Here is a 25873-nt window from a genome sequence, read left to right as displayed (position 1 = left end):
TTGTTACTATCTCTAAATCTCAGTATCAGCCCTTGACAGGAAGTCATCAAATGTGGATTGCTACTTCTACTTGAGGCACCAAGTTTAAAAATTCTCTAGACAGTCAGAGGTGCAGAAAAATCTTGTTATTATGCCAAATAAAAGGGATGAATCAGCAAACCCCAAAAAAGTAGTTCCTGAGTGGAGAAACTTTGAAGGGGGCTGTAAAGTTGCTATCAGATATCCATTGGTTTTGTTAGTAATGCATCCATGGTATGAAAGCACTGCAGTACTCAGCTCTGTAACATAGATAAGGCTATTTTAAAGTCACATCCAGGGCTTTTCCAACTCCCTTAGCAGTACTGCAGTATCTGAAAGTGGTTTAAAAACATTTGCATCCTTTCCATGGTCTTGACACAGGTGCAAATTTCATGGCTAATCTGAACAACATGGCAATATATATTTAAAAGTATCCTATGTTTTAGTTCTTAAAACTCCGTTATTCCTGTGGAGTTCTTTTTTGTTCCAGATAACAGCTTTATGGAACCCAAGAGCTGGATCTGTACAGTGTCTGTGGAAATAAAATTCACTTTAAAGAAATTCTGGAGAGTATGTAGTAAGAATATAAAAAGTTCAGCAGATGAGCAAGACCCTCTTTTTGTTCCATGAGATTGTATAATAGTTTTTATTGTCTCTTCTGCTAAATGTTTGCATGCCAGAGTGTTACCTTTGTTTGTTGTAGTGTACAATCTGCCCTGACAATAGTCAGTTCTCCTACCTATTCTTTTTGTGGACTGTGATATGCTACTGTTTGCATTCTTATCTGAATGCCAGAGGTAGATATGCGAAGTGTTATTGAGTTAAATATATAAAAATAGATAAGCACATACACCTAGAAATGTGAAGCTATGAGTTAAGACAGTGAATCTGAAAACCAATTTCCCAGCTGAATCATGGAATATGTTAATAACTTGACTCTTGCTCAGACAGCATACTGTGACTTTCTTCTGGGTCTGAGCAGTTGATGCAGTAACAGATTCAACCCACTATTTGATCTCCATGTGATTTTTGCAGATCTTCTGCATGCAAGAGCATTGGTTTGGGTTTGAATGTAGCACAGGCTAGCTTGATGGGTGAGGACTAGTCAGGAGCTAGGAAGCAATTACTGATTCAAGAATGAAGGCATGAGTGGAACTAAGGTTCATAAGGCGAAGTGCTACAAGGACAGGCCTTAAAACAGAAGTAGCCTTATGAGGATCCAGTACTTCTGGAGTCTCTAGAGTGGACACAGAGTTCTTTTATTAGAATTAAGTATCAGACCAGCAGTTAAGAGGTATTTGGACTCAAGAGAATCAGTTCAGAAAATTAGGCTATACTATTTATTAAAGGTGTTGTATCAATTCTGGTTATCAATGTTCCTGTATAGAATGCTTCTCTTGTTTATATTCTTACACTGTGGTTTCCTTAATGTGAATACTGAAAATCCTACTTTTTTGCATTCAAAATAGCTATTTTCATAACTACATCCATACTTTTTAGTGTCACTACATCATACTTTTTAATTTTAGGAGAGAAATGGTTATTTTCAGCACGTAAAGTTCATTATGAGCTCTTCTTCACCTAAGTAACTGAATTTATACATAAGATTGAAATACTGGTGTAAATATTGATATCACATTGTTAATTTTCATTTCCTTTTCCATCATTATATATGTTGTTCTATGCTTGTACCCTCAAAGGAAACTTCACATGAACTGGAAGCAGCTGTGAGAATCATCAAAGTTATGGAAGAGTTTGAACCTGAGCAAATGGCAACATTTTCTAACAGAACAGACTTTCTGAATGAAGAACTGAAAAAAATTGAAAAAAGTATTAGTTCAAAACTAGAAGTTCTAGAAACTTATGTGGCCTTTCTAAAGTCAGCTATGGAGGTACAGATTACTTATTTGTTCTCTGACTAGACTATGAAAGTCTTACAAGTGAAAAATGTGCTTTTAGCTAGTGAAGACAAATCCTGTAGATGATGTGCCATGGAAGCACTGCAAGCCTGTAAGCTCCTTTCTACATTAAAGAATATCTGTTCCATCAGGGCAAGCAGCCCTGGTCATTGAACTTGCATCAACATAATGACTAGTCTATGTACAAATTTTCTACTGATTTAAATCACCATTGTAGGAATTATTATAATTGAATTTTTACTTTTTCTCCTGCACGCATGTGCACTCTCATTATATAAATAATAAAAATGCTTACATGTATGTACTGTCTTAAATTTACTGATTTTACTTCAAATAATTTTTAAAATATTTAACATAATATGTTGATATAGATATTTATCACTGTCTTACACTACCTCCACTCAAGTGTTAATTCATTTGAAGAGCTTTAAAAATTAAATATAAACCAGCTCTAGCTGAAATCATAATCGATTCAATACCAACATAATTTTGGTAGCTGTGCTAATGATACCCAGGACAGTTATTTTTCATTTTATGTAATGCTTGCTTTAAGATTCTACAACACTGTTGTTTTATATTCAAAAAGCAGTTGAGGATGGAATGGAACCTATTAGATAAAAGTAGCCATAGGATTTATTTATTTGAAGATAAACAGTCAAAAAATTGGATTGTATCTACTTCCAATTATTACTAACTTCAGTTACTTCACATTAAACAGATCTGTGATAATCATTGCATTGATACACTCACATATAATATCCATGTAATGATATATGACAGAAGTTGAACGAATTGCTGCCACCTGTCTGCTTGCCATGTACTGGTTTACAGGTTATTTAAAATTTTTTATTTAGTATTATTTAGTATTTATATAGATTTTAGGGAGGATAATTAAAACCTGGAAAAGATTCAGAGGCTGCTATTCAATTTTATCATGTCTATATACCTTCTGATTATAACAGCTCAATTTTTGATTTGTTTTTGATGCTTATTTTATGTCTTTCTGTAGACGAATGATGATATTCACAATCTGAAGGAATTCTATAAATCAGAACCACCACAAACAAACAGGGAGGCTGAAAATAAAATTGCAGTAGAATCAACTAATAGACAGTGGCAAGAGGCTATAAAGAAGATATTTTCCACCCAAACTATGGGTTGCAATTTTCTTAATTTAGTAAATATGGTAAGTATAGTCTGATAAAACGTATTGAATATGCTGATGTTTGCTTGTGATCAGGTCTCATCCTAATGCTGTGACTGATGGACTGTAATTTCTCCAGTACCTTGTTTTAAAGGGACTAGTGCTGCTATATACCTTTAAAATAAGAAAGTATTATTTGAGTACTAATGACATTATAAGTAATATAGAAAGTTTTGTGATAAACAACGACAGAGCCCTTAACAAATGATCCAGCACTTGCATACAAATATAATACATCCACATATCTACTAAAGCAGCATATATGCAAGTACAGTATTAAGTTTATTTTACTTCCGCTAAGAGGTAGTCTTTACTAATTGAGTATATTAAGCTTTTCTAAAGAAACGGGTGCTAGAACTACTTTCTTACAGATAATCTTTCCTGGTGTCTTTACATTCTGTCTTGGGTTCAGCTGCACTGCGTAGGCATCCCCATCTAATTTTCCAGCATCCCTTCATGAGAATGATCATTTGAGAGGTGCAGGCATTCCCTAAGCCACTCTCCTAAAGTCGTCCCAATTAATGCAGATGGCCTGGATACCCAGCTGGTTTTTCTGTTTTTATAGGACAGACGAGGGAACAGTTAAATTAGGTTGAGAAGGGGGAGTTAGTTGGTGTTGATAGCATACAGCAGCAGGCAAGGTGAGCTGGAAAAAACTATTTAAGGAGGGACAAGTGCTCAGGCAGTTAGTGTGGGCTAAAGTGTGTGCTGTCACAGCTGGATGCAGCCAGGCACAGATAAGATAGTGTGAAGGCAAGCTGAATACATGTGACTATGAGGTTGCACTGCGGTCACTAAAAGATTTAGCATATCTTCAGCATACCATTATCTATGCAAAGACCTGGAAGTGTGTTTCTGTCATATTTTCTGCTACTCTGTTCCCATGATATTCTTATGTTGTAGTTTTTAAATATCTAGAAGGTAAGGATCATACAAATAATTGATGAACTCAAACTTTTCTTAAAAGAAAAATTCCAGAATGGGAAAAGCAGAAATATCATTACCAAGTTTTCTGGTATTTCTGACATGAGCTCTGTTAAAAAGAGTAAAAAACACCAGATGTTTAATACTAAACACTTTATCCCTCCCATGCTTTGGTGTGGTTTTGCTTATCAGCACAAAGTAGTGGTCTTTCCTTCATCCACTTCACTTTCCAGTTGTTATTCCCCAAAAGGCCATTTTGTGTAGTTCTAGCTATTCAGAAATTACTTTATTTTGTATGAGCATTAAACAGCCATCACATGGCAATAATTCAGTCATTACTGACTTCTTCTAGGTTTTGAACTTTAATGTTAGCAGTGTCCTCAGTATACAAGTTCGGTTGATCTATGCCTATTTCTAACAGTGTATTTAAAGATACCTAGAGCACTAGAGATTTTCAGAGAAGTTACACTAGAATAGTTGTTTCTTATTAAGCTTTGTTGAGACTTTAATACTATGAGGCTTTAATTGTATTTTATAAAAACATACATTGAAAAAAACATGTTTGTTTACTTGCCAGGTAAATGAGGATTTAATATTAAATGTAGAAAAATCTGTACGAGTAACAGAAGATATTGTTGTTAATCTGAGCAAAGAAAAGAAAGAGCTGACCAATCTTTGGGCAATCTGGAATTTTAAAATTACTCAAGTAAAACCTGTCAAGCAACAGTACCAGATATTTAAAGAACAACTACAAATTGTAAGTAAAACGTCTAGGTAGAAAGAAACTGTGGCAAACATTTCTAGAATGTTGTTATTTTGTTTGTCACTCTCTCATCAACTACTATAGGTAATTGTTTAAGAGAGAAGATCAATAAGATACTTCTCCATAGTCTATTCTGCCTTTCAGACAGTCATTCAGAAACATGGTTTTTATCTTTTTATCCATAGTCAAACACATACAAGACCAAGTCCCCACTTCAGATTTTGAGTTTTAATCAAGTCCATATAATATACCAGCAGTGCTTTAGTTTTTTGTATTGCTTTGTTTTTTAAAAAACCCACCACTTTGTTGTGACTTCACAGTTACTAAACTAAACCGTGTCCTAATAGTTACTAAACTGAAGTGCAACCATGTTCATAAGGAAAGAGGATTGCAACCTCCTCGGCACAGGGACATTGTGCAGAATTCCTTAAAAACAACACTAGCTAGGCTAGTAGCAGAACCAGAATTTTGTAGCTGCTGTTTATCTAGTGCAACTTATCACTAAACCACAACATCTGTTATCACAGAAAATACACTGTGTGTATGGGTCCTCCAATCTCAGTGTCTGAATCATTTTTACACACTGCCTTAAAGATATCCTGTCACCCTTGTCAGTCAGAGGATTTGAGACAGGTGTTTTACTGAGAGCATTTGGGTGTCTGGTTTGGGGAAGGTTCTTGTTACAAATTTAGATTTTAGTTTAAATATTTTTTTATTTATTACAGATAGAAACACTGAACTGTTTGATTATCTTTTAGACTACCCATGGATTAGAGATTCTTCAAGAGGCACTTCAACTTTCTGCAACAGTTAACCTTGGAAGTGACATTTTTATTGTTTTGGAACTACAAGAAAAGCTTAACCAGATGAAGCCACAGTATCAGGTAAGAAACCAAGCTAGTGAAGCGCATGGTGGATCAAAATCTCTTTTTGGTACAGTACATTCACACTGACCACAGAGAGAGCATCTGGGGTCACAGTATTCTGTGTTTTACATTACTTTTCCAGAAGTGTTTCTGTGTGTTTACAAGGTAAGGGAGAAGACATTTTACCTTCAGTGCTGTCCTGGGTTTGACTGAGTGGTGGGGTTTTTTGGTAGCAAGGGAGGAGACTATAGGGGTGGCTTCTCGAAGCTCCCCCAGCTCCAAGTGAGCTCCACCTCTGCACCAAAACTGAGCCAATCTGCTGCACCTCTGCGATCACGTATTTAAGAAGGGGCATGGTGAGGAAGAGTGGAACTTGTGAGGAGGAGTTGCGGCAGCTGCATGAACACCAAGGTCAGTGGAGGAACGGAGGAAGAAAGGAGGGGGAGGTGTGCCGGAGCAGAGACCCCCCTGTATCCTGTGGTGAGACGGCAGGGCACCCCACCCCGCCACCCATGAAGATCTACAATGGAGCAGATATTGATTTATGGCCTGTGTTTAGCCTGGGTGATCAGGGTGCTGTGCCTGAAGAAGGCTGGGGTCGTTTGGGAAAAGGTAGCCCCCACTGTTGTAGTTCAGTGCTGGGAGGATTGCAGCATGCGGGGGTGTCCCATGCCGGAGCATCTCAGGAAGGGCTGCAGCTGTGGGAGGGAATCCAGTCGGAGAAAGTTGGTGACCCACGCAGGAGCAGTGTAAGGAAATGATGCAGCCCATGGGAGGGACTCATGTCAGAGAAAGTTTGTGGAGGACTGTCTCCTGTGAGAGGGGGACCACAATGGATCAGGGGAACAAGTTCCAGAAGCTCCCCCCACTGAAGATGGAAGAAGCGGCATCACTGACTGCACCCCCCCATTCCCTGCCCCTGCGCTGCTGGGGGGAGGAGGTAGAGATATCGGGAGCAGATCTGAGCCCGGGAAGAAGGGAGTGGTGGGGGGAAGGTGTTCTCAAGATGTGGCAATGCTTCTCACTGTCCTACTCTGTTAAGTGCTGTTAGTGTCTGTAATAAATGTATCTTCTTTTTTTTCTTTCCCTAACGAGTCTGCCTTTTGCTCATGACCATAATGGGTGATCTTCCCCTCCCGGTCCTATCTCAAAACCCAAGCCTGGCTAATCTGTCCCTTCTCACTGCTGAAAGAGAAGGGGGAGAGAGTGGCTGAGTGGTGTTTGGCTGTCGACCAGGCTCAAACCATGACAAGTGCCCAGAGAATGTCTTTTGTGGTGTTAGCTGCGTATTAAAGTGGCGCACAAGCACTGGGGTGGTGGAAGCACAAGGAGAATATCAGCTTCATTCTTTTGCGGTAAAGCTGGTCAGAGGCTGAGGTATGTCATACTGAGCTTCCTACATCCTCTGAATACTGTCTCTGAGTTTTAGCAATTCAGTTTGCCATTCCCCTAGAAATCAGTTTGACTTGTTTTGATCCAAGGCTCTTTCTGGGTGATAGCTGAGATGTGATGCCTAGCAAAAAGTAAAGTATGTGGAGGGTGTTTTATAAAGCATGGCATTGATTTTTTCCCAAGGCAATTTACCTTTATGAGGTTGTTATTTCATTAAATGTAAGGGAAATCTTGCAAATATATTTGTTTAATTTAAGTAACTTCTGCTTTTTTGCTAGCAACTGAAAGCTGAGCTTGAGTACCTGATAAAACTATTAGAATTGCCAAGCCAGAAAAGATTTCCTGTGAAAGAGAATTCTGAGAGAGTAAGTGAGCTTATTCATTTCCATCAAACACTAAAGGACACAATGACAAAATATGATGAGATTTTCAACAAGACGCTCAAATTCCATCACATTAAAAAAAAAGTGAGTATAATATTTTAAAATATACCTTCTTCCCACTGCAGTTAAACTTTTTGGTTTTGATGCCTATAATTTTTTTTTCCCCAAACAACATTAACTTTTTAGATGAAAAAATGCATGAAATTTGGTGAATTTAAAATTGAGATCTGAACCCAAATTTAATTAATTAAACCCACATCAATGAAGCTTAGGGTAACACATTATAGGTAAGGAAGGAATTATAAGCTTCCTTTCACATTATTTTAAACGCACACTGATTTTCATTTTAATATGTTCCAGCTGGATTGTCTATCAAAATCAGGAGAACTGGATGTTCCTGAAATATGTGAGAACCCTGAAAGTGTGCACCATGCTAAAGCCTACCTTGTGAATGCTCAGGAGAAACATGCACGTATCAGACAGCTATATAATCTGCTTATTACCCAGGGAGTGGATATCTTGTCTGCAGTGCAGCCACCTGTGAGTAGAATTAGAATGATTTGTGAAATCAAGGATGAATATGAAGGAAGATTATTGGAGCTATCTAACTGACTTTTAGATCTACAAAAATATATTAATACTCAGAAAAATAAATATAGCGCTTGAACATCCTTTTAAAAGACTCCTGCTACTTTATAAAGGTTGCTTTGAATATTCTCCTATAAAGAAAGGATAACAAAAGAAAAAGGAAATATAGTAACAGTGCTACCTTATTATTGGATTCAAGACTGATTTGCATGGCAAAATGGGCATAATTTTAGAAAGGAGTTATTTATTCAGGGCAGAATTGTCATTGCCTTGTATTCATTTACTAGGGAGAAAGCAAGACATTCCCTTATGACCTACCTAGGTTATCCATATTGCCAGTCTGCTCTTCAGACTCCATAAACTGATTGACAGCAAAAAAGAGTTAATCTCTGGGTGGTATTGGACTAGAGAAGGCCACTTCCTCCTTGTTCAGAGAAGACAACATGTGTGAGTTGTGACTGACCCAGAACTACTCCTCATACTACTAGTAATTGAAACTGCTACATACTTGCTCTCATTACAGTGGAGGCTTAATAGTTTATCCCATTGTGACTGATTATACATGTTCTGCCTCAAAATTATTTTCATTTTAGATTGGTTAAATCAATACATTTCCTGAGTTTTATAAGTTTCTTTGTCTATCCCCTGTTTAGAATTGCTTGAATGTTTCTGTAAAGAATCTGAAGCAAGATCTTGCTAAATTTGAGTGTGATAACATTAACTGGAGCTCCAAAGCCGATAAGTATGAGGAAGAACTGTCACAGCATTTCCATCACTGCACCACTCAAGAGGAGATAAATGAGGTAAATAGGATAAATCCCAACATATATTACTGTTTACCATTCCCCTCGATGCTTCATGTGTATACAATAAATTCGATTTTCATCTTACCAGCAACCTTGGATCCATGCAGCAGCAATAATAATCTATAGTCCATACCTCTGCTGTCCAGGGTTATATCAAGTTGTTGGGCTGTCAATGAAGTGTTTTTCACTGTACCAAGAGGACTGGAAATTGAGCATCTATATTTTCTTTGGCTTTCAGCTCTGTTGGTTTCATCTGAAATACATGAGTCTTCAGAATTCTTTTAAAGCTAAAGTTTCAAACAAAAATAGAATTTACTTCTGTTGCAGTTGTAAGGATATTAGAAATAACTTTCAGTCTTTTAATAAAAAGTTCAGAATAATTTAGTACTTAACACGTTTTTTCAGAAACTCAAGATATTATGCTTAAAAAACTCCTAAAGGAAATGTACTTTGGCACAATTTATTATAATTTAGTATTATGTAACTTAGGTTAGGAAAAGTTATTTAGTTAATATGATTATTAATTTAGCATCTTAGTAGGCCAAATACAAATCCACTCACAGCTTCACAGATTGATTTGGATAGATATTTCAGGAAAAAATAATTTAGGAAAAACATTCCATAGAATTAATTTTCTCAGAGTAATCCATTATAAGATAAGAGGTTGATGGCCTTTACGCTTCATGTTCTGTAGATTGCATTTCTGTGCATCCAGGAAGTACAGAAACTGGATAATTACCTGGAAGAATTTCACACTAATGTTCCTCATAGTGTAAAGCATAGGTAGTGCAAACACAGGACACTGAAAGTAATATTTTCTTAGTTTATCTCTCGCTAAGTAAATCCACACCTAATTAAAGAAAGACTGTATTTTCTCAAAATCACCAAAGTAGAGGTGACTGGGATTTCTGCCCAAACTATTTTTGATGAGAAAATAATTCTTTGGATTCTCTTTTATTTTACAAAAGATTTGTATGTGTTTGTGAGAAGTATCCACTTTTACAAAAAGGTATTCTGAAATTGAAAAAACATGTGCATCAAGAAAATACTTTTTTGAATCTTGGTTACAGTTCTAGTCCCTTGTCAGTTATAAGCTGAGCGTGTTTCATTTTCTGATCTTCTGTGCATCAGTCTCTTGTGATGTAACTTCTTGGCCAATTCTAGGAGGCAACAGGAACAGCAGGTGGAACAGGAAAAGCACTCTGGCAGAGGGCACCATGCTGTAGAAGAGAATTAAAGCATGAAGTACCTGAACAAGAAGTCTCATTATGCTTTGCAGTGGCATGGCATAATCAAAATATTTGAGGCTTGAACTAAAGTATTCTAAGTTTTTACTGTAAACTCCTTGAGTTTGCTGAAGAAAAGAAAATGTTCACTGAGCAGCCTCTATGTAAGGCTGGCCATATTCAAAAACACACTTAAATGAATCTCTCGTTTCTGTCCTTTGATTCTGGGATTATATGGTGAGGGCAGGAGAATGCAACTCCTTCCCAAGAAGAATTATTATTCTGTTTTTACTCCTTGTTAGATTTCCAGTGAGAACAGAAAGTAGAGGAAAAAAGCAATTTTCTGTCTCTTTCGAATTTAAAGTGTGTCAGTAACATGTGTTACTCACCACATGCCCTATATTGCAAAATGTAATATTTTTAGCTTCTCATAGTTAAAGGACACCCTCTGAAACATAATTGCATAGCTTATTTTCAGTTAGTGTTAATTGTAGTTTTTTAGTTTATTTTCTTTATTTTAAATTGGGAAAGCCATGTTGGCTGGTTAAGTTAAAACTTGTCATCCCCATACCTAATTGAATCTTGAATGTAAGCTAAATGAAATATACAAATTTGATGTGGTAATATCTTCTCCTTTAGATTCCTTTTCTTTTAGAGGTGAGCATAAAAGATACTTCCTAAACAAATAATTGGCTAATGTACCTGTATATGCATTAATCCATTGCCATTTTTCTTATTTTTTTTTTTTTTATTATTTATAACTAATTCTGTTTAGGGATCAAGAAATCAGTCACTGAATTACTACAAGAATGTTAAAGCTATGAGTATTCAGTTCAGTATTTTAAATTATGTTAATTTTAACATCAGAATTTAGTCTCTGAGTTTTTCTAGTATCTAGAAGACCTGTCTGAAATGACAATTTCTTTACCATCTACTATGTCTAAGCAAATAAATATTTCATGTGCAAGCAGCAAGCAGCAGCTGTTCATAGCTGTCACATAGTAAACAGGCAACCAGATAATTTAGTTGTGATTTACTGGTGTACAGAGCAAACTTTAAAGTTGAGTGAAAATATTTGTAATTCTGCTGTAAATATTTAAATTAATTTACATTTTATGTGGTGAATTTGAGTGCATAAATAAAGCATGTGAGCCAAGGGTTTTGGTGATTAGGACTCACTGGTGTTTGAAACATAAAGGACTTGGCTAGCTCCCTGTGTTTGTAATGTATTAGTGCTTCTATAGGAAGCAAGGAAACAAATACTTAAATTTATAGCATGGATACATAGCATGAGTTTTGAAGCAGTCTTGGACAGAAGAGCAAAACGCATGCCTCTTGTGTGCCTTTTCTAAAGAGAATTTGCAAAGGCCAAAAAAGGGATTTATGCCCTCTACATCTTTGAAAGGTGTAAGGAAAGCTCACATGACCTTTGAGATCTGTAATTGCCAGTTTGGGCTTCCTGCTTTGGTAACTAGCTTGGGTAGCAGCCTCTGAAGAGCTGCAACTCCACTGCATTACACTGCATTACACATTTGCAATAGAGCCCAGTCAAGACTCAAGTAACCATAGCTTAATATTACACTGAATCTGTTAATGGGATTTTAAGTGACACATAAGGTAACATTTGCAATGAAAAAGCCTTTTCTTTAGGTGATCACTTTAAAAATAACATTTATGCATGTCTGCACAAAACTTGCAACAGCACACTAACAGATCCTGAAGCAGGTTCTCGGCTCTCCTCAGTCATCTCTCTTCTTTGCTCTTCATCATGTCATTATTTATATGCTTATGGAAAGGTATGACTGAAAATGTGGATTTTAACCATAGAGGGTAATAAGCTATCTCTGCTCACGAGTGAGTAGGAACTGCTACTTAGTGCATTTCTCACCTTGTAATGTATTTTGATTTGTGGTCCCAGAATTAAAGTAATCATTAGTGATTTGAACAGCACTTTTTCTTTCTTCCCACTTTCTGGCTGACTGTTCTTTCATCTTTGCCACTTTGAAAATCTATTTTCAGCAACCTACTTTCATGGACTGTTTTGATAATTAGTGCTACTAAAAGTTTTATGTATGAATACAAAGAGAAAGGCTAACAACACTGAAGTACCTCCTAGAGTGGCTCATACAGGAATCAAAGAATTTTACTGAAACTGTACTGTTAACAAAAACATGTTTAAAGCAGCTTTATAACTTGCCTTTTCCATTTATTTTGTAGTTGTGTGATAAATCAGAGCAATTGGCACCTAAACCCCTCTCCTCCACTATCAATTCTCCATCCATGACAGGCCAACTATAGTTAGGAACAGCTGCCTGATTAATGACTATGACACAATGGACAAGTTACAAAGTTCCATTAAACTTATGGGCTGAAGTCATTGAACCGTATTAGGGTGTATAGTTCCTTTAGTATTTTAAATTTAATTTTGCAGAAAATAGTGGAAAACTGAGATACATTTAGATTTCTATAAATTGGCAGCCATATATCATCCTTGGTACAATTGTTGGTGATAACAAGAGTTGTGTACATGCACTTGGAGGGAGTGATATACAAGTCTGAGATGAATCTGGTTTTTCCACTGGGGCTAAAAGAGAAGAGTGACAGCAGCTGCAGACCTTTGACACATGAGCCATCACATCTGAAACAAGGCGATCTAATTTTACATACTGCTCTGAGGAGAGCCTCTGGCCTTATCACTAGCCTACAGACATGCATAAGCCAGCGAAATAAACTAAAATAAACTTGCTCATTTCTTCTTTTCCTCAAAATTAAACTAGCAAATAAGGCTCTTGTGTTCTGAATACAAAATATTGTGCTGCAGAGGTTGTTTTATTAACAGAGGACTTTTAGATAGATTTTATTATTCTGTGTACTTAGGTGGGATAAAGAGCTTAAACTAATTGGAGATCACAGTGCTGGTGATAGAATTCCCTTCCTTTCCATTACACATCCCACTAGATGAAATGAAAATGAAAAATATATCCCTTGATGGATTAACATTAGTATGTAATAAAAATAATAATGATTGATTGCTAGCTGTTCCAATAACAGTAGCTGTAAAATGAGCATTCATTGCTCCCTAGATTCTTCAGCAGGGAGGGGAAGGGGGGCAGGGGGAATTCTGTACGACTTTTTAATATAAAAATGCCTCAAATATGTTAACTAAATATTGAATTGTGGATGTGACCTCAACTTGCTAACACTAATCAAGTAAGTTAAGTTCTTTTCATTTGTGTGTCTGGAGAAACAGATCATAAAGCATTAGAACTGATGCATTTCTACTATACTAGTTCCTTTAGATAAATATAATTTTACAGAATTTATTCTACATTATCCTTAAAGCAGAATATTGTAAAGCCTAAGGATGTGAAATTATATATATATATATATATATATATATATATATATATAAATTAAGTAATTTTTATATTCTTTAAAATTTTATTAATTATAAAAAAAATTAAAATGTGATCGTGGAATTGCAATGTAATTAAAATAGTACCTTTTATAAAGTACCAGAAGCATATTTTAAGCAGGTTTTTCACCTGTCTGGTTCTTGTATCTATTGCTTAAAGGCATTAAATAATAACTGTAATACCTAATAGGATTTTTTGGAGTTGTAAATAAAATTGAAAAATTCATAGTTTTCAAAGAAAAAATATTGAAAATAAAATTTCATACTTAAAAAAATTACAGTCCTTTAAAGATAGTTTAGTTGAGTGTGTTTGATATGATTATTTATATAACATTGCTAATAGAAAGAATGACATGTTATTAAGGGCACACTTGTAAGAGGACATTAAAGCAAATGAGTGATTAGCATTGGAAAAATAAAAAGATAGAGAAAGAATATAAGAACTGTAAGAGGACATTAAAGCACAAGTGTGATTAGCATTGGAAAAATAAAAAGGTAAAGAATATAATAACCACATATTGTAACTAGTTCCCATGGTGAGCAGAGTCTGGTTTTTAAATTATGTTGATCATATATGACTTCTTTTTTGATGCATATTAAACTCATTCTGGTAAATTGGCAATGCATTTGACCAATATGCATGTAAATGAAAGTGTAGTGGCCTAGAGCTTCATCAGTATCATTCCCGTCATTCTAGATTTTAAAAATATTTTGTAGACTAAAGAAAATGCAGCTACATTCCATCTAAGAAACAGAAGAGTTTTACAGCAAATTTATTGTACCTAAATTTAATAGTAGTTATCTCAGTTGATATAAAACATCTGAAAACTCTTGAAAGGCATGGATGCTTTATAATCAGAGCTACTAGTTCATCCTAATTTATATTGTTATATAATTTTCCCTGATTTTGAGCTTACTGCACCAAGTCAGCGCCAACTGGTAATAATACTCTCACATGGTACCAAATCTGTCTAGCTGTAGTTAGGCAAGGCTTTCTTTGGGTATCTATTAGGCAGAATGTCTCTTCTACCATATTCATAGAATAGTTATTTGAAAGGCAGGTGCTCATATAGTCTACATGTTGATCCTGCAAAAGCTGGATTCATCTTTGTGTGCTGTAAATAATTATACTAAGATGTTTGGACTAGCACGGTGTAGAAAATTAAGTGCCTGTGTGAATTCCTTTCAGGACCAGAGCTTCTGAAAAAGTGGGGGGAGGAGGAGGGAACCCAACAGAAAAATCAAGCCTGACATAAACTAAATGTTGTATTGTAGGAGCAAAGTACTGTGAATAAATACAAATCTACTTGCCCAAGCCCAGTAAAACTGTTTTTCTGGAAGCTAAGCATGGATATACATTTACCTGATTACCATTTCTACTAAATGGACTAGAACATGTGAAGGACATTTGCTTCTGGTTAAAATCAGTGCAAGCTCTCTAACAGGATTTTTTCATAGATCATCTGAGCAAGGATGTCACCTTTGGTCTCAATCCTTTCTTTGCCCCAGCCATTCCAGAAAAAATACTCAGCATTCAGAATGCAAAAATGCTGATTTAGCAAGATTATGAGTTTCCACTACTAGAAAGAAATTCTGAAGGTATAAGGACACTTTATGAGGTGGTATAACATTATTAATATCAGTATTAAATTTTCAGTGTTCAGATTGTGGTCTGTTAAACAACCTTGAAAAAACCTAAACTGAAGTGTGCTGGTTTCTTTTTTACTAACAAATATGCTTACTCTGTTTCAGCTCCGAGAATCATTTAAGGATCTCAAAAAGAAATTCAACAATTTGAAGTTTAACTATATGAAGAAAACAGAAAAAGCTCGAAATTTGAAAGTACTTAAAATACAGATTCAGCAAGTTGATACATATGCAGAGAAAATACAGGTAATGTTAGAAATTTTAATTTTAGTGAAGGCTTCAGTGGTTGAATTGCTGTGGCCAGTGCCAAGCAGATCAAAGGAAATGAAAAGGTTTTGTGAGCTTCCCTGTTACTTAGCTTTATAACCTTCCCGTCTCAACCACTGTTTGAGACATTTTTCATTATTCTGTTCCTTTTATTCTTACATTTCCTCCAGTGAAATGTTCTTATCTAAAATCCTGACTTCTATGTGTTTGCTCTTTTTATCCTCCATTATTTTTCTATTTAATCTTGTATTCTTCTTGTTCTTTCACAGTATGTGTGACCTAGTCTTTCTTCTCCTTAAAAAAACAAAAGAAGTGCCCCATCAAAATCAACAAATCAACAATAAATGCTCACATATTTCCTCTTTCATCCAGCTACTTTCTTTTCTTTCTCATTTCATCATATAAGACTTCAGATTAATTTTCTGCATCCATTGCCTGGAGTTGATCATGCTCATTTGCAACTTAGAACCCTTCTAGCCTCACCTGTTCTTTGCATTCACCAGAAACCCTTCTTCCAAACCCTCCAGTGATCTTTTTAGTTGCCAATCAGAACTAACACTTTTTGTTTTGCTTGCCCTGCCAGTCTCTTCCTTCACAACTCTTTTGCTTGAAATTTTCAGTAAGTTCTACCATTCTTCTTTTATATTTCTTTTGTTATCATTCTGTCTATTCTTTTTACAACCTTTTTTTATCTCTCCTTTCTTGGTAATTTCATCCACAAATGCAAATTCAAGTTACAGAACCATTAAAGTGGAAGGAACCTCTGGAGATCATCTAGTCAAAATTCCTTCCTCAGAGCAGGGTCAACTACAAAAGTTTGCTCTGTGTCATGTTGGGTTTTGAATAACTCCAGGGATGGAGACTCCACAACCTCTTTGGACAAGCTATTCCACCCTCAGAGTAAAAATAAGTGGGTTAGGTCTGTTTTTGCTTAAACAGAATTTCCTATATTTCAGTTTGGGTCCATTGCCTCCTGTCTTTTCACCAGACACCATTGAGATGAGTCTGGCTCTGTTTTCTTTACTCCTACCCATCATGTTTTTATACACATTGGTAAGATCAACTTTGAGCCTTCTCTTCTCCAGGCTAAAAATTCCCAGCCCTCTCTGTCCTTGTATAACACATAGCCAGTCACCTTAGTGGCCCCTTGATGGATTTGTTTCAGTATGTCCAGGTATTTCTTGTACTGGGGAGCCTTAAGTGGACACAGGACTCCAGATGTAGCCTCACTAGTGCTACATAGAAGGGAATAATCACCTCTTTTGACCTGTGTACCTACCTGTGTATATTCTTACAAGTGTATATGTGGCCAGTTCATTAAATACTGTCCTATTTTAAAACAATCCCTTCCTTTCCAAACAAAAATCAAAGACCTGTCTTTTTGCATCACTTGTAAAACAGTGAGCACAATGAAGTCTTAATCAACTCTCAAGACTGGTGTTCCCAGCATATAAAATGTATATACATATACCATCTTATCCTAAAACTTACAGGTCATGTTTGTACCAGACAACTTAAAATACTAGTATCAATACTGGCTCCCCTTCATCTTTGGGATTTATGCTAGATTGTGACTGATGTTGCTTACATCAGATTCTTAAGTAATATGTTAATATTCTAGGATGTAAATAACTGTGATGGTTAATGGACTTGTATTTAGTCAAAGACTGCAAATGTATAGTAGTATTTTTTCCTTTGCAGATTCAATTAACGTTATTTTGTTCAAGATTACATGTTCTATTACTACAGATATTTGTTTATTAGAAAACTGAAAAATGTAACTCAATCCCACCCTTAATAAATATAATTTAGATTGCTTTTAATCTGCATTTTAGAGGTCCTCCAATTTCCTTTGATTTTTAAAAAAGCAACTTGTAATTTTTAAAACACAGAACAAGGAATAAGTTTCTGTGGGTTTTTCCATATTTTTTACTTTTTAATTCTAAAAATAGAAACATTTTTATTGCAGTATTTAACATTTGCTACATCTTTTAAACAGATTCTTAAAAAGAAGATGGATAATTTAGAGAAGAAAGTCATTGGCTCTGTAGCAAATGAACCTAACGCTAAAGTTAGTGTCCTCTTGGGCTCAATCGGTGACTTACAAAAACAGCTCAATGACTTTAGCAGAGTTGTGGTGGATTACAAACAAAATCTGGAACTTGTGGAGCATCTGCAACAGATGATGGAGGAGGTACTTGTAAACCTGAGATCCCCACTGCGGCGGTAATAATGATCCAGGACTGGGATAAATAAAAGTGCTTGTAACTACTTCAGGCAAAAACTGTGGCTTCCAAAAGTAGTAGATTTTTAAAACGTTGTATTTCTTCTATTTTTTCATTGTAACTTTGTGGAGAAAGGGAAAAAAAAAAAAACATGGAACATGACCATATTCTTGCACTGCTATGCATATGACTGGGGTCTCTACCTCCATATGACTTTCATAAGGATTCAGCATATCTATGATCATACTTATGAACTCATTTTCTCTAAGTATATTCTGAGGCAACACAGAAAGTGCCACGAGGTCCTCTTTGATAGCTTGTCTTGTCAAATCACAAGAGCCAGGCGATCATAATACCCCCTTTGTTATTAGTTGTCAGGAAGAGCTGTCTCTGTGGTATGTATTTCTGGAACTGAAATGTAAAACGTTCAGTTCCTTAAAAGCAGCGTATATTTTTTTTTAATAGATTTAATTGTTAAGTATATATTTGTTGTTTTTCTGTTGGGTGTTTTTCCGTTTTGTTGGTTTGGTTTGGGTTTTTTATTTTTGTTCCACCTCTTCCCCCCCCCCCCCCCCCCCCAACTGCAGTCTAAGTCCTTTTGGAGACATTTATGACTATTTTAAAGTATCTGAGGACTGCCTCATGCACTGCATTTTAAAAAGAAAAAAAAATAGTTTGTAACTATTTTCCTTCTTGCCACATTGTGCTGTTGCATCTGCTGTGATGCAAGCATGTTCCTGTCATTGTTTATTTTTAGAAACAACACTGTTCATATCTCCAAAGTGATCTGAATGCATGACTAAATTCCCCTAATGATGGATCACAGTACTAAAGTTTTGTTTAAAATATGTTTTCAGTGTCCAGTAATCTGATCAATGTGTCATTTCGTGTATCGTTAGCAAAGCAATTTTTACCATTTGTTGTGCATTTACATTTTTAAACTCCCCTCTTACTTTGAGGGAAATAAATTATTTTCTAGAGCTAAAATTTAAGACTCTTTTTTTTACTCAGTGTAAAGTATCACCTTTTACTCAATGGTTTTTTATTTCCGCGAATAGGCAGTCTTAAATACTGACTTTCATGGCAGTCAAAAATGGTGATTATTAACTGCTTTCTGTAACGATGCAATACAAATGATACTGAGTGAACACCAGATTCTATTCTCCTCTGAATATTGTTAAGCAAAAATGTTTGTTAAGAGTATGTTCTAAAGGCCATTCTTGTCAGTACAAAGATTCCTAGCAACTTTAATGGTTTCTGAGACCAAAACCCCTGTTTGTTAGTAGACTAAATCTAAGCAATCTTGCTGCCCTTAAAGGGATATAACTGTGGCTATTATACAAAGTTAGTGAAATAAGTTAGTTGATATACAAGTTGGAAGGAACTCAGAAATAAAAGATATGTTTGCAGAACCATTAACTAATAATCTCACCATGCTTGTAAGAAGAGCATGAATCTACTGCTTAAAGAAAATTTAGCAGCTATTAATATTTGAAGCAGCACTGGTCTTGAAGATATTAAAAATGGAAAATTTAAGACATACTGTATGCCACCAATTATAGCAAGTCTAAGAATAGTCCAGTCTATTCTACAAAAGCTTGAACTGTTGATAATAATTCATTAAAATGTAGTATTTTTATCCCTCAGTGTCAATTTTGGTTTGAAGATGTGAGCGCAACAGTTGTTAGAGTTGGCAAGTATTCTGCAGAATGCAAAACAAGAGAAGCAATAGAGACTCTCTACAAGCAATTCATCAAGTTTATTGAGACTGCAGTGCCTCAACAAGAAGAAAAAAATCAACAGATTACAGACCTTGCTAAACAGTTATATGGTGAGGAGCTGTCTGGTAACGTACTGTGAGTAAAAAAGTACAATAACTTAGGACAGGGGGAAGTGTATTCCTAGATTTGTTCATTTAAGAAGAAAATCCCATGAAGTTTAAATGTTGTTTTAAAGTAATGATTGAAAGAGATGAAGGATTTCATAACAAATATGTAAAAAATAAAAATATGAAAGTACTCAGCAGTCTGGTAATCACTTGGTTTTCTGTATACAGCCTGAGTTCACCTTGAAATCAAAGTGTGAATGTCCTTTTAATATTTATGAGCTTGGAATTAAGACTTCATGACTTATAGTATCTCATAACAGGCAAGCCTTTGAAGTCAAAGTATATTATAGTGATATACCTCAGTGCTGAGTGAATTTTTTACATTAACACTGTAAATAACTAATGCCAGATTTATTAAGCATTCTATTATTGGAAAATAGTAGATTTTTAGGTAAATACTGTATTTGTAATTGTATTGATTTGGAATATCATTGACCAAAAAGAATGAAGGTCAAGAAACTTCAGGTTTTGCTTTTTTAATCCCACTTGTAATATCTATATACTCATTGAAGTTATTTTATCCAAAGATAAGGTGACCATCCAACTGTGCAAGGATACTGTGTAGCCTATTGATTCAAATAGTAAATCTGGAAAAATTTCAATAGGGTCAAACTGTGCTTTTAATTTCCTCTAATTTAGTGATGAAAAGACTATTTAAGGAGCACAGGCTGCTCTTTTATTTTTATTCATTTTTTCACACCTTCTCAATATTTTAAACATTCCTGTCTGTAGGAAAGGAGCTGACAGAATGCATTCTTGACACCAGCTGTTAGGAACACTGGGAGAAAGAAGCTTTGCTGGTTTTAAGCCATTACTTTGGAAGACGCTTCTGCCTCCCGCCTTTGTTGTGTATTGCTTATAACAAGGATCTAAGTGCCTCCTAGCTGTATAATAAGGCAAAAAGTTTAGGAGACACTTTGAGGCCAGCATCTTTTGAAGTAGTATCACTAACCAGATAGAAGTAATTTTGTTTGAGAAAATTAGACCTGCAATTACTATGAGGGCCCATCTCAAGTAAGCTAATAAGGGGTAGGAAAGAACATTGCTGTGAACCACAGAACTCCTTCAGCAAAACAAAACACAGAATTATTGTAGTATCTTGGGGTTACAAAGTACATTGATTTTAACACAGCTGTTTGAAGCATTCTATTCTACTTTCATGTTTTACCTTTGTAGGTACTGAAGAAGGAAAGAAGTATGTTGAAAAAGCCAATTTAAAATACAAAGAAATCATTAAATCTGTTGATGAGTTGTGTAGATCTCTGAGAGAACTTAAGGAGATTAAGGTATTATTTCTTTTATCTGGAGAATGTATTGCATCTGCATCAATTTACTAGGCTTGGTGTCTGAATCAGTATGTTTAACTGAGGATCATCTATGGTAGTATGAACCATTTCTTAATTGTTCGCTTTTCTATTACCGTAGGTAATGACCTTAATGAATCAATGAAGTGCTACTTGTTTGTGCACTAAATATTTCTTCTAGGTTTATTTTTCTCAACTTCTTCCAAGACTGTTATGGCTTTCAAGTAACCTTTAGGGGAAAATGTCACAACTTCTCTGAGTATCTAGACAAATACTTTTTTTCATATTTCTTCTTTCTATGGTACTGTAAGATAGGTAACTGTTAGATCTATAAAATGCCAGACAACCTACCTTGTCTCCCTATTGGAAAAAATCATCCCAAAACCCAAGTTGTGTTAAAAACAAAGTAATTTAAATTAGAAAAACATGGTTTATAACATAGTTATTAAAGAGAACAACATTTTTAGTTTCATATTCTGATAAACTTTAAGTGTAATAGCATATCAACTGAGGAGTAATTATGAAAGACAGCTGAGAGGGCTAGTTTTGCATAATAGAGACTCCATCTACTCCGCCCTCCACTCTCAAAATAATACTTCAAAAATTTCCCACATGCAACAATATCTGATGGGTTAATTCTTCTGTGAATTTGAAAGCGTTAAGATACTTAAATATCCTGCACTTGTTAATGTTGTATGTTGTTTCACTTTAATGGAATTGTACTGAAAAAACTGATGAACACTCAAATTATCCATTAATACACTTAAAAGCAGTAAAAGATGACAAAAATACAAATGAGTTCCAAAAGTCATTAGAAGAATGGAAAGGCTTTGACTTGCACTGTGACCATAAAGTAACTTCAATATAAAGGCCGATCAGGTTTTTCAAAGTTCTCCTCCCAATCCATGTGTTACATAAATACTATTGTGTGCAGGACAACAGCCCCAGGTTGTGTCAAAACAAGGCTTGAACCTTTGATCTTTTTTTGCTAGCTCAACATAATATGGATCTTTTCAAGAGAGGTGGAATTTCAAAATGATTGTAATATTTTACTTTGATTTTGCTAATTGTAAAGTTATCTTTATATAATGGAGTTGGAGAACACTTTTTTTCACAAAGAACTATTCATAAATTATTTACTGATTAATTTAATCTTCAATTTGGATAATTCTTTAAAAAACATCAGTCAAAAGGAATATTATAAAAAAATTATTTTTCTGCAATAGAGAACTATTTTCAAATGAAAGTTTTGTCGTTTTTTAATAATATGTAGTATTCTAAGATTTTAAAACTAATATTTTTATTGAACATTTCCAGAACATCTCAATAGTTGTTGTCTGTATCTTAGGAAGAATCAATCTTTCAGCAAATTATCTACACAAATTAGTGCCATAAGTATGGAATGCCATGACTATGAATTCAGTTTCTCTTCCTGTCATTTTTAAAGCATAACAAATTAAGAGGAAATGCTCTATTGTGCCATCTTTCCTGATTTTATATGGCTGTTGAATGTCAGAAGAAAACAACTCTTGGGTTTTTCAAGTGCAAAATTAAAGACTACCTTTTCTTCAGAAAAAAATAGATTGAACAGATCACAGAATGTTTCACTTGTTTAATGCTTGAATGGAAAATTAAGAATGTAGCACTTCCTTAGAAGAACCTATTTAGGGACTGTAACTTCTAGCTGGACAGATAAAGATGTGAAATACACAAAACCGTAACTAAGAAACTTTTGGTTTTCCTTACACTGTGCAACTGTGATGTTCTTTGAAATCTGTAGTTTTCTTCCATGACAATTTTAAAGGATTCATGAAGTCTTCATAAAATACAATGTGGTTGCCCAGATTCCTGTTGTGGAAGTACTTTGTAACCAATTGTGCAGTCTTTGAGGCTTAAGCTAGAGATAAGTATGAAACAAAAAGAATGGTAAAGTAGCTGATCTAAAGTACAGTTAACTATGTTTAGAGTGGTTATGGACTGTTCAGATGGGAAGTTGAAGGAAGGAGGAAAATAAGAACAAATACAAATTCTGCCTGGGCGTGTTTTGTGCTTAGAACATATTCTCCCCTTTCCACATTTTAGACAAATTTGGACATTCTAGAGAGTCACAAATGTTTCTTCCCTCTCTAGAACTGTTTTCCTGAAATCCTGGGGTTTTTTCAGTATTTTTTGTTTATGTTCTTTTTTTTTTTCCTAATAGTGTCAGTTTCTTAATCCTTTATTTTTCCTTACATATTCTGGGTACAAATTGGTTAATATTCCTCAGATTCTTGACTAACCACTTGAGTCCTTCAGTCTTTTGTGACCTATACTTTCACTGCTCAGAAAAGATCCCCTCAGCTTCAGAAATTGTTGTCTTTGCTTGTCCAGGAATGAATGACTTAGGTTTTGCTGCATATTTTTGCCATTAACAATTTACACCTGTGCTGATGACAGGTTTTAGATAAGATTTCACTTAGGTTTTTTCTACTCTGTTGTATAGAGCAGAAGTCAGTGTGTAGCTAACAATTGTTACCTTCTGTTGTGTATAAGCTTACTTAATTTTCTTTTAACATGGCAGAAAGATGAGTTTTCTGAAGAGTTGGTTACTGTTCAAAAAGAAGGAAGAAATGGTCAAGAAGCAAGTCAGGCTGTTAGTGAAGACAAAGCTGAGGAACAAAAGCATCAGGTTAGTTAGATTTATGTTAATTTAAAACTAGAACTGTTTCTTAAAAGGCTTTGTGTACTTGTGGAAAGTTTTTTGCGTTTTGGTCTTGAAGCCTCCATTAAGATGGGTGTTATCAATGTAGTCTTGCCCATTTCTCTTTCAGGTTTTTTTTTAGTTACCCCTTTGTATTCAATCCACATATTCATCCCTATTCTTAATGTATTCTTAATGCAGATGTCCTCTTTGTGACCATTCCTCCTCCTTCAAGGGAGAACACATTCTGCTCTCTTGTTTATAATAAGAACTAAGGGAATATAGGAAGTAATAGAGGAGTCTGCTTGTTAGTATTTCCCAGAGCCCTAATATTCTTGTAACCCCTATAGACAAGCTATTAAAGTATTCGGCCTATAAGAAATATGCTATGAAAGAAGCCTTGTAGCATGGAATTTGAACTAAGTAATGGTGGAAATTGTGATTCTTTGTTGAATCATTAAGGTCTTCATCAGGAAATAAAAGTGAATTTTAAACATTTTTCTTTCAGAAGGCATCAGGTAAATTGCTTACAAATTCAGAAAGCATTACTGAGAAGAGAGACAATACTCTGTCTCCTACCAATGCTAAACAGGTATCTGCTGTTCATGTTGATTTTTGTATTTTTTAAACAAATGATGGTCATTGTTGTGTACTCTAAAAGGAATTTTATGTCTTAATTTGTTGACAGATATTGTTATAGATTGGTGGGATTTGACTGTGTTCTCATTTACAGTATTACAAAAATCCAATGCAAAACAAGGACAGAATTGCTTAAGTTTTGCATCAGTGTGAATAACAGGAAAACAGTTATAGCAAAAACTTGTTGGAACACAACTACAGCTGTCAGCAGCTCAATATGACATCATGTCACAGATAATATGCTGTACTGTTGGTACGACACTATACTTCAAATAAATAACAGAACTCAGCATCAAATAGTCTTCACCCTCACCTCAAAACACTTAGGTTACATTTCAGCTGCCAAAAGTCCTTACAGCAGAGATTGTAAATAAGTTCCAAAATATGGGTTGCATGTTGAGGACAATGCACAAAGGAAAATTATAATGAAAGACTGGGTATGCATTAAGAATGATAAAAATCCTAACAGACCAGTATGTGTTATTCATGGGTATACGGTAAATGAATACAAGAGGTTCCCAATAGTCAATGAATAATTGTAGTCTTAGAAGTACAGGCAATACAAAACCATACTTTCTATTAATTCCTTTAGCTTAAAGAACATTTTGAAGTCTTAGGATCCTGAATGTAAATGCAAATAATTTACTATGTGAAATATTCTGGTAATTTGGACTGGGTGGTAATATGTTTAAGTCTTTAGGAAGATAGGATACATCGGTAATTGATTCAGAACTCCAAAATTTCCATTTTGCAAGCTGATAACATAGACTGATATTACGAAACATTAAATCGTGGTGTTTTGTAGAAATTCAACTAATATTAACAATCCCTTCAGCTCAATACAGAATGTCCTGTAATCTGCTGATGAGCCAAAATTGAGCCTAATTAATTTTGTTACCTCCATTCCAAGTCAATATGAGTTTCACCATTTACTTGGAGCCCAGATTTCACTCAAAATTCTGTGGTTCTTCCAAAGTGCCAACCTCAGGAGAATCACCTCACCCAGCAGATGTCCTTAGCCTTGTTTCCTATTTTTCTAAGCCACAGCTTTGTTAGTCTTCAACAGATTGTGCCTCAGCTGCCAAGAGGAGAAGCCAAGGGTATTCAAAACAGCAAATATTAGATGTGAAATATGGCAACTGTAATGCCTCCACCCTTTTCATCACTCCATGCTCCACTTTAAAAAGTAGCCGGTTCTTCTCACTAGAGCTTTTCTGTCTTCCATTTTCATCCTTTCTAAGGAAGGACTTGGCCTATCCCCAGCCTCTCGTTTAGTGGCCAGCAATCTCTAATTTTGTCTATACTTCTGCAAGCTAGTTTTGCAGTATTAATTTGCTTCAGTAATAAATATCACCCTCTAAAAAGTGGCCTAGACCTTCTCATGGCACACTCATCTTCATGTTGCTTTGATCCCAGGTGGTACACCAGGGCTGGAAGTCCTCATGCTGTCAAAGCCTGTGTGACAGCTTGCTCACTCACTGTCCACTTGTCATTCTTTTCCCCATCATTTTTCCTGGGGTCCTTTTTCAGCAAAGTCTGAAATAATTCTCCTCAATTCTGTTATCTCCAGATGAGCTGACCATGAACCTCACAGCACATCCTTGCCCTAAGATTCTAGATTAGTCACTGGAAGATTCCTACAGGGTCATGGCCCTCCTGTAGTGACCCAACTGTATGCTACTGTATGTACATGTGTGTAGACTCCTCAATAGACAGAAT

General features: G+C 35.3%; 1 protein-coding gene across 1 annotated transcript in view; it reads left to right on the top strand.

Moving 5' to 3' along the window:
- CCDC141 (coiled-coil domain containing 141) overlaps nucleotides 1–25873 on the top strand; it is a 99088-nt gene that overhangs the window by 58231 nt on the left and 14984 nt on the right. Inside the window, exons 11-23 of the mRNA XM_033010928.1 lie at nucleotides 1719–1910; nucleotides 2947–3123; nucleotides 4643–4822; nucleotides 5587–5712; nucleotides 7365–7553; nucleotides 7830–8009; nucleotides 8711–8860; nucleotides 15257–15397; nucleotides 17418–17612; nucleotides 19291–19474; nucleotides 20708–20817; nucleotides 23396–23503; nucleotides 24024–24107. Coding sequence (XP_032866819.1) covers nucleotides 1719–1910; nucleotides 2947–3123; nucleotides 4643–4822; nucleotides 5587–5712; nucleotides 7365–7553; nucleotides 7830–8009; nucleotides 8711–8860; nucleotides 15257–15397; nucleotides 17418–17612; nucleotides 19291–19474; nucleotides 20708–20817; nucleotides 23396–23503; nucleotides 24024–24107 — 2016 coding nt within the window. The remainder of the gene's footprint in view (nucleotides 1–1718; nucleotides 1911–2946; nucleotides 3124–4642; nucleotides 4823–5586; nucleotides 5713–7364; nucleotides 7554–7829; nucleotides 8010–8710; nucleotides 8861–15256; nucleotides 15398–17417; nucleotides 17613–19290; nucleotides 19475–20707; nucleotides 20818–23395; nucleotides 23504–24023; nucleotides 24108–25873) is intronic.

The sequence above is a fragment of the Tyto alba genome, unplaced genomic scaffold (assembly GCF_018691265.1).
Source record: "Tyto alba isolate M040663 unplaced genomic scaffold, T.alba_DEE_v4.0 Super-Scaffold_7, whole genome shotgun sequence".
NCBI classification, from domain to species: Eukaryota; Metazoa; Chordata; class Aves; order Strigiformes; family Tytonidae; genus Tyto; species Tyto alba.
This window is presented reverse-complemented; position numbering and strand designations above follow the sequence as displayed.